Raw genomic sequence first — 9,709 nt, 5'->3', positions numbered from 1 at the left:
GGGGCAATGGCTTTAAACTGGAAGAGGGAAGATTTAGATGAGCTACCAGAAGAAATTCTTCACCTTGAGGGTGGGGAGGCACTGGAACAGGTTGCCCAGAGAAGTTGTGGATGCCCCATCCCTGGAAGTTCAAGGCCAGATTGGATGGGGCTTTGATCAATCTGGTCTAGTGGAAGGCGTCCCTGCCCATGGCAGGGGGGTTGGAACTGGATGGTCTTTAAGGTCTCTTCCAACCAAACCATTCTATGATTCCATGATTCTTATTACTTGCCTGTTTTATTCAGACACTATGCTTTTCATTCCGCTGAAACTGATTCTTACCCTTCCACACGCTCAGAGTGATAAGCATCGGTATTTTTTCATTTCTGAGAGTTTCTGGTTTTGCTCCCTCTTTGACACCCCGCGTCTCTCGATTAGGTCTTTTCCCTTACTCTCTTTTTCTTACCCCACTCACCTTTTGGACCCTTGTCTATTTATTTATCTTGTTTCTGTTAACTTGCACTTGTTCACTCTGCACTCCTTTAGGAGAGCTCACTACTGCAGGGTTTCTGCTCCTCCCCTTCAGCTGCTTTATTTACCGCCCCTAATTGCAGCGGAGTTGTCCTGCCCTAGGATACCCTCCATGCTTCCGCAGCCTGCATTGCAGCAGGAACACAAAACTCATCCTTCCTGGGCACCGCTGTTTTTTAAACTTGCATAAAAGCCTATGACGTTCTTTTCTTCCACTGGTTCTTTGGAAGGAATTGGCTAATAATCCTTATTCCATCAGGATCACGTAAGTGCTTTGTTCTATCCTAACTGGAACACTCGAAATAGAGGCAAATGGAGAGCTTTCAGGGAACTTTGTCATTTTTTAGTGCTCTAGGACTTGGTGACATTGCTGAGTGGCCTTTGAGAGCACTCTGGGATACTGCTGCTCAAGTGGTAGCAGCTTAAGCAGAGGTGAGAGGATCTGGATCGTGGTAAGGCTGGCATTGCGTTTCTCTGGCCCGGGTGAAGTTTAAACGCTTCCTGGAGTGCTGTGGTGCCGAGGGAGAGCACACCTTTGGCTGCGGATGTCTGATCAGGGCACTGCACGTTATTCAAACTCTTACCATTTATATGTTTAGGGCTGAGCAGCTTCACACACTCCCTCGGTGGCCCTTCGCTGAAATCCTCTCCCCCTCTGACAACTGAAGCGTGACGTTCAGGTTGTGATTTCACGGTGCAGCGTTCTGTAGCAGCGGCAGCATTAGGGGTTAGGGCTTTACTTGTACATTCCCTGGTCCTACTCCAGCTTCTTCATTTCTACAGTGTTCGCAAGTTGTGCTGTGAACTGCAAAGGAGTTCAGAGAGCTTTGGGATCAGTGACGTACACCATGCATCTCTGTACCGCCTGTATTCCAGGCCTGCTCTGTATCTCACTTCATGTGATACTCCTTCAAATCAAACGTAGCCTTTGTATCAGTTCAGATGAGAAATTACATTAATTTTATTGTAAAGGAGTTAACAACAGACACGGTCAATGAATGCAACGCATCAGGTTTGCACAACGGCCTAGGTTCTGAAAGAGAAAATACCAAAAGGCAGAACTGCAAGCACCAACAGAGCACGCGTATGCAGCGAGATCAGGAACAGACGCTGAGGGAGGCTGCAAAAGTGGAACATGCCTTCTTTCGTTGCCTGTATCTGCTTTTCTGTGATGGAGGAAAAACCACAATGAATTTCATGTAGCAAATGTAGCTCAACAATGAAGTATTTTTGTGATAATACAGTACATGCAAACCCACGAACACACACTGCTACTCAGATTCCAAATGCAGAACAGCTCCGACTTGTACATTCAATTCCTGTCACAGCAATTACCAGCGTAATTACCTGCTCTGTCCTTTGGCAAAGCAGGACCTTCCCGAGGAGTCTTTTGAAGCGTGCCCAGTGTTTGCATTGGGCATGCTTCCACACGTACAGCACAGACTTTGCTGCCCACAGAGGTTAGCGAGTACATTCCATTCAATCTTACGCTTCTTCCTACTCCCTCCTGCATTTTCACAATGATCGTATTTTAGCGATATTCAGATAGAAGCACTGGCAAAGTGTTAGTAGGAGCAAATTAAGGAACTAATTCCTTTCACAGGGGCTATTGACATCTCAGGCTAACGCCATACAGGTGCTGGTACGCAGCAGGCAGGGACTCACTCTATAGATACTTTTTTCCTAAAGGAATGAGTTTGATGTAGGAGTACAGGTCACCTCCTGTTCCCATTCACTTCAGTGGGAATAGGTCTGACTGCAGTCATTATAAAAGAAATGGGTACTAAGAAGGTGACTTTCAAAACTGCATTTAAATTAAGACCCGAAGTTAAGAGTAAAGAGCAGCATCTGCAGAACATTCTTTTTGTGTAAATGTGTTATGTGGGTACAAGGGTAGCATTAAATTATTCAGAACGACATTTTCCTCTGGAAATTACCCCTAATAAGTGTTCAATATGGGAGCATAAGGGGTGAAAGTTCATAGAAACTTTTGAAGTAAACTGATTACTTCTCAAACTGACCGGAGAGCTCAGTATGAACAGTTCAACAGCCTGCTGTGTGACAGGATTAAGCATGCATGGTTTCACTTCCAGCTGGACCAAAACTGAAAGACTCCAACTTACCGCGTGCTCTCTCGAAAGATGGCAAGGAGCGTTCTCAGAGCCATGCATAGTCTTGGAACCGCTTCAGTCAGATTCCTCTTGTCTGCTGTGAGGACAAGAGCTCAGGCCTCGGAAAGTGAGCCCGGTTCTTTCTGTGTTACCTGACCGTTCCCAGCAGAATAATATTCCTTAGTAGAAGATGATGAATAAGCCTTGGATATGCAACAATTGCAGTTCAGTTCCTAATGAACAGCAAATGCTGTCTGTGGGGGCTTAAAGATCTCAGACCTTATAACTAAAAGGATTCCAGAAGTAAAACAGGAAAAAGTTTTCATCAGTCAAGTGATCAATGCCGGCAAAGGGTGATTTTTCCTAAGTTAGTTCAGAGCATCTCTAGATACTGAGGGCTGAAGTCTACTAAGAAACATTTTCTTACACCTAAACAGCTAAAAATATCCAGAGTAGGTAAAACCCAAACTTCATCTGCTCCCTTCCAAGACCAAGAAGCCCTTTACAATAATTATCTTTCACAGACATCTCTTGCTGGGCAAGGAAACACACAGGGAAGCACAGGAATCAATCACGTGCTTTACAGTCCTGCTAGTTAACACCAAATCCATTTCTCCAGCGTCTCACATCCTCAGGTCAGAAGATCATCTACGCTATTGAACAGGCTCTCAGCAGAGGCACCGAGGAAGCTTACTGCCATCTCCATTTGCAGCATGGTCCTCTCTGCAGAAAGAAAGGGAGCACCTGGAGCCATTGCTGCAGTCTCAGATCTATAGGTACTACTTGCTGCCTGTCCAGAGGAAAAAAATGTGCAAGAACTTGAGTTTGATGACATCTCAGTTAATCTTTTCCGTGGCTGAGGCTTCTCACGAGCCACGTGAAGAGTCCCAGATCAAAGCTTTAGTTGCACTGTCACTTTAATCTGGTACATGTGGCAGTGCTGCCGAGTCACCTCTCCCTTCTCTACCCTCACTCATTCCTGTCCCTCCCTTACGCTGGAACAGGCATTTTTCTAGCTCTCCAGTAAACTGATGTGTATTAAAAATGACATGATTTCTTTAGGTTTTTTCACTGCATCAGCACTGGTACTTGTGCCAGTACAAGCAGAGTGCCTTTCTGACAACATTGCTGTTTATTCATGCTTGTGGAGTTACACCGCGATTCCACTTCTCACACATTCAAAGTTCAGAACTGAATTCCAGAAAGTAAGCGTGGAAATTCTCTAAATACAGTTTTGTATCGCTGAGGAGGCCGCTTTCCATAATTTTTGCTAGTCCTGTGTCCACAACATGTCAACAGCATTTGTTGTAATGTTAAAAGAGGAAGTCTGTATGTGGCTGTTCAAAAACTGCAAATTTATTCTGGCTTTCTACATACTAATTTATGCAGCCAGGTCCAAAGCTGTCTGCATGGAACAGGGCCAAAAGACTTTGTGCTAAAAAATAAAGCATATTAAAAAAGACTACCTATCAGTGGTTCAGCCTTTGTCTTCACAGATACCTTGACTGTAGGGCTGAAGAATACGCTCATGCAGACTAGCCACAGGTAGAGAGGTCTCACGATGCATTTGGGCAACTCCCTGGCACCCCATCTCCCACAGAGGCTGCGGCGCTGGTGCTGGAGGAGTATCTGGGCTTTCACACCAAGCTGCACCTACGCAGCTCGGATGGCATTTGCAGGTAGCACTGCTGACCACTTACCCTTACCCTTCATTCAAAGTACTCGTCTACCACCAATTAGCCCCTCCACACACCCCACAAAGAATGAGAACCACTATTTTTAGTTTCTGTCACTCCATCTCCCCAACAGACATAAATCAGAGCTGTGCTGATGTCATCTCTGATGGCAGCAATCAGCACCAGACCCTACGGTCGCTGCTGTTAGGCCAAAGCAGCTATTTCCATTCAATACCATCTGGAACCGCAGGGAACAGAGTCAGTATTTACCTAGTCAGAAAAGGCACTGGAGAAGACTTGACAATGTTTTTCACAGAGTAAGAGAGTGAGATAAAGTCTAAGAGAACAGTTTCCATTTTGTACTACAGGAATATTTTTATACATGAAAGATGCCAGTAAGAAGAAAATTTTCTACACATTTAGTTCAAAATTTCAATTCTTGTAGAAAGTGGAAAAATTCTGAAGAAAGGGGTTTTCATCCCTGTTAAAACCCTCACATTTTATAAGCAAACTGAAAACTGTTAACCTCTTACCTCAGTGTTTGTAAGTGGAATACTAATGGATCAATTTCCTGCATTATTCCAGTACAGTATTCAGGCTGGAAACACAGTAAAAAGAAGTACTGCCTGCATTAATCCATTAGCATAAGCCACCTTTAAAGTTGTAGGAAGATAAAAATCCTTCTATACCTAGTTTACCCTAATCAAAATGCACGTACATTTATACATGCAAAAGGACTTGGCAAGAACCGCTAAAAACAAACTGATGTTGTAGGGTTTAATTTCTTCCATCTACAAGAATCTACAGTTATAAAAGTCTCATCTTCAAACTTTACAGTACATTTACATTAGCAAATACCCCACAGCTTTCCTTACTCCTCCACTTCTGTACAAATCATATACAATAAAAAGTTTTGGTTTTGTTGTACAAACATCGTTTTACACTTTAATACTGATGAAAACACTGTTCTCTGGCACCTCGTTTCCTCCATGGTGCCTGTGTATTACAGTACAGAGCATTTCCCATCCATGCTTCTGAAATCTTCAGCTCAAGTAATACGGACCGATCAACAGGCCACAGCTTCTGCAACGCCAAAGTTCTAAATAATGAGAAAATCTACCACTTGTTTGTATAACAATCAACAGTTTATTAATGGATATGGTGAAATTTTAGCTATCCACCAAAGATGTGTAAAAAATTGTCATGAAAGTAAAAATAAATAAAGCTGTTTTTAAAATCAGTCTTGTTTTACATCTCGGTTCAGAATGCAACATTTAACACAAAACTGTCATTGAAGTTTTAAAGAAGTCTACCGATATTCAAATTACAGCTTTTATGACAAATCTAATGAGAACTGAAACTGATTTGGTTTTAGGTTTAAGGACTTTCACATTCAAATACAGTGTCTCGTTTAGCACAATACTTCCTTTGACAGTGATGGGCAATAGTGATGACATATTGCTGTATTTTGACATAAGGCACTATGATATGAATATGCCATACACTTGCCTTATGTCACATATATCCATTGCTGACCAGTGACTTCTGTCAAATACAAAATGAAAAAGTTTCAGAATACAGTGCATTTTAATGAAGGACATCATGTGAAGTCTTCCAGCAAATGTTTTGAAGACATTTTGAAATACAAGCCTACATTTTAACATAAGCTTTTGTCATGCTGCTTTTTTTTGCGACATCACTGGGGGGAATAGACTCATCATCCATCACTAAGTCCCAATACACATTCTCAACCATCCTGCTCTGTTCTATTGCAGTCACTGTTCTTGAGACAAACTTGACCCAGAAACTTTGTTCAAGTCCTCCTACAAACGTGTATACATTCACAGCAGTCATTCACTTTCATTCTCCTTTTGTTTGGCACCTGTTAACAGAAGAGGAAAGCACACATGACTCCCTCATGCACATCGCACTTGGCTTCTGGAAAAGCCCTGCTCATTCCGAATGCTGGAACTTGGTCTGACCACGTTAGCCGAATCTTAGTACTGGATACCATTTATAAATACACTGTAGGATTACTAAACGCTAACATAAAAGAGAGTGAGGAAGGCCTCAAGACCATTATTGCTTCTAACTTTTTTGGCAAGGTAGTCTAAGTAACTCTTCTGGGAAGTTACTAAAAGTGGCTTTGAAGATTCTCCCCAGCACAAAAATTTATTAAAAAAACTCCCATCCCACACCCCAAACCTGTCCATCAGCTTAGAAGCCAAGCTTAATCATCATCATAGCCTCAAAAAATAAAGTCCTGCTTGAGAACAAACTACATAAGAATTCAGTTTAACTACACTGGGTTGATGGACTCATTTTTCCTGGCTCAGAGGCAGATTTCGCTTACAGTAGGGAGACCGAGAGGTCCCAGAGACCTGTTCAGTTTTGTATAGCATCTTGCCTCTTCTCCAAGTACTCAGACTGGCCGCATGCTAGGCAACGACGGAACCCTATGGTGAGTTTGGCTTCAGCATCCAGCTCTAGAGACCAAGAATCTCTTGCCAGCAACCTGGAGTTACTACTTGTAAGGTATAATCAAACACTGAAAAATCCATTAAGTACATCCAGTTTTCACATCACAACTGATACTTATTTCTCTAACGTAGGCTAGTCTTAATTCCTGCCAGTCAATAAATGTTCCTTTCTAGTCTGTGAAGAGAAATAAGACACTTTTAGGGCATGATTTATCTGGTTGTTCTCACACATCCACTTTAAGAGGTAAATCACGCTTCAGACTCTATAAACTAGACAGATCTATGTTGCAGACATCCTCACTTGATGAGACAAATCCCAATGTAAAAATCGGGCAGTTGCCTGTGGAACTGCAATCTAATGCCTAACTGCTCCTAAAAATGCCTTCTCTCACCTCATCTCTTCCAGTGGCACAGCCCTGCCCCTTCTGTTGCTCTACCCCCTGTACTCAGTACTAGACTCTTCCATGAGCCAGGTTAGTGTGCCAAACTGACCAAACTCCGCAGCCTTTTTGCTGGCTCCGTTCCCTGTTAGATCAACGAGCTAAAGCAGCTCACAGAGGGATCTCTTGAGTGTGGGTGCTGCCCGACGCTAAAGGCCAGAAGCACGTGGCCCAGAGTATGGGAGCAGGAACTGTCCTTTTTAATGACAGCACTGTTATATCAGCTCACAGAGTTGCAACTTAATTGTTCATGTAATTCCAGTATAACAAAGCTCTTGGTTTGTCAGTATCCAGATTCATCTTTTCTGTCTAAATTTTGCTCCATTAACAGTAATTTCTACTCTCCTTGGATCCTTCTACCCTCCAGTCAGGAGGAAACTAACTCCTCTGCCTGGAGAGGCACCGTCTGCCTGTCTTTACATCTCCCTCTTAGGAGTGATGTATACCTCTCCATTCTCTTTCTAGGCAATGAGCCCATTTGACCCAGGCCTTTGGGCTGATTTCTCATATTCATCCACATCGTTCACAGAAAGCTGGGTTACTTGCTCTTCCAGGTCATTAAAAGGAACCAGATGCACTGACATACCTTCAGCAGTATCACTGATTACTTCTTTTCAGAGGAGAAATCTTACTATTTTTAAAAGCGATGTAAACTTTTTGTTTAAAGTCCATAGATGAGAAAGACTTTTACGTTACCACGTTATCTATCAGTGCCAGTAAGAGATCCCAGTTAAGTTTGCATTTAGACATTCTTTTTTGAAGGGTGTATCCAGCTCCATTTGTTTAGTCTGATTTTTTTTTTTTTTGGAAGCAAAATTATAATCCTCAAGACATTTTTTGTCTTCCTCAGAAAGCCAAGAGGGCTTTGTTTTAGTTCTTTGACCACATAAATGACTTCAGTGTCAGAGGTAAAGTTACAATTAAGAACATAAAGCAGGTTAGTAACTTGGACAAAACTTAAAAAAACATCAAAAAACTTACCCCCAAAACAATCCCCCTCAACCAACCAACATAAAAGTAGCAGAAATAAACCTATTGTTTTAACAAAAGGAACTTGATTATGTTTAGTAATACACCAGAGATTTTTATTGGAATAATTCTGGTGGTCTTGGGGTGCCATCTCTGACATAGTTGCGCTAACCAAAACCCACAGCATAGCTGGACAACTGCAGGGCTCCGAGGAGGTGGTTTTGCAGAGCTAATGGAAAGCACAGCTGCATCCACACTAGGAGCACTTGGCCAGAGTACAGAAATTCAGGAAGGTGGGGAAGGCACCCTGTTGGAGATGTTGTGTATACATGCAACATTCAACTTCATCCTGGTTTTCCTGTTAAAACATTAATCAAGACCTTTTTTCTAAAAAAAAAAAAAAAATAAAAAAAAATCTATGAACAGCAGTGATGTTTGTGAAGCTTCTGCACTCATTTATCAGGGAACAAGACAGCAGTGATGTTTGTGAAGCTTCTGCACACATTTATCAGTGAACAAAAGACTGACAGTTAATATATTGTCAGCTTTGTCCTGAAGTGAAATGAATAGCATGCTTAAGAACTATGATCAAAGAGTTGCAAAAGTTGAAAATCAAAAGTTTGTCATTGTCAAATAAATTAGAACTAGCAGGGTGTTAACACTACCAAATGACTTATGGCAAAGGTCAGAAGGCAACGTCCATACCTGCAGGTGTGAGTACCAAAGCTTGTAGAATGTCGGAAAGGGAGATGATACCCACAATGCTATCTGCTTCATTCACTACCACCAAACGATGAACCTGCCAGCAGGGAAAATATTTTGAGCGATATTTGTCTGATTTAAAAGTAATAGCTAAAGCAGAGAAAAACAAAAATTCTTGAACTAATGCAGTATGAAGTAGGAAAAAAAATAAAAAGAATGGTTCAAAATGTTAGCAATACCAATCTCACACAGCAGTACAAACATGCTTGCCCTAAATAAATGAAAACTAGTGCACGTTTAAAAGCACACAGCTATCTGACAGAGCAACAAAATCAGATTTGAAGTGACAGGTTAGCCAAGATCTAGGTCTTTAAAATACTTCTGCTCTCAAAAAGTGGCACTCACATCAAACATTTTTTCCCCAACTTACAGGCTCTGCCCAACTCAGCCTGCGACCTCAAAAAATAAGATACAGTAATAAAATGAGGCTTCCTTCTGAAAAATACTTTCTCAGAGAAGTACAGCACTAAACTTATTGTATCTGGGCATGTCCAAGTGCATTTTAACTTATTTTTTCTTGTACTGCCACACAACTGAAACTGAGTGCCAGACTGGTTTTAAAACAATTTGTTTTAAACAGATTAAGTCAGAAAAAAAGATGCAAGTTATCTGTGCAAACTCACTGTAGAGTTAGTAAACACAATGACACAAATTGGAAGAAAGATCTAACAACAGTAAGACTGGATTTTCAAATAATGATCTTATCCTTACAAACCTATTCTATGAAACACTTTATACTACAAAACTTTTATCCTAACTGT

The 9,709-nt window shown here is 41.6% G+C and overlaps 1 protein-coding gene across 1 annotated transcript in view; it reads right to left on the bottom strand.

Moving 5' to 3' along the window:
- Positions 1-5,060: 5,060 nt before the first annotated feature.
- PRKAG2 (protein kinase, AMP-activated, gamma 2 non-catalytic subunit) overlaps positions 5,061-9,709 on the bottom strand; it is a 33,552-nt gene continuing 28,903 nt past the window's right edge. The window contains exons 10-11 of the mRNA XM_009707504.1: positions 8,892-8,985; positions 5,061-6,179 (exon numbers count right to left, since the gene is read on the bottom strand). Coding sequence (XP_009705806.1) covers positions 6,148-6,179; positions 8,892-8,985 — 126 coding nt within the window. The 3' untranslated portion in view covers positions 5,061-6,147. The remainder of the gene's footprint in view (positions 6,180-8,891; positions 8,986-9,709) is intronic.

This window comes from Cariama cristata, unplaced genomic scaffold (genome assembly GCF_000690535.1).
Source record: "Cariama cristata isolate BGI_N322 unplaced genomic scaffold, ASM69053v1 scaffold12269, whole genome shotgun sequence".
Classification (NCBI taxonomy): domain Eukaryota; kingdom Metazoa; phylum Chordata; class Aves; order Cariamiformes; family Cariamidae; genus Cariama; species Cariama cristata.
Note: the sequence above shows the minus strand (reverse complement) of the source record. Positions and strands in the feature narration are given on the sequence as shown.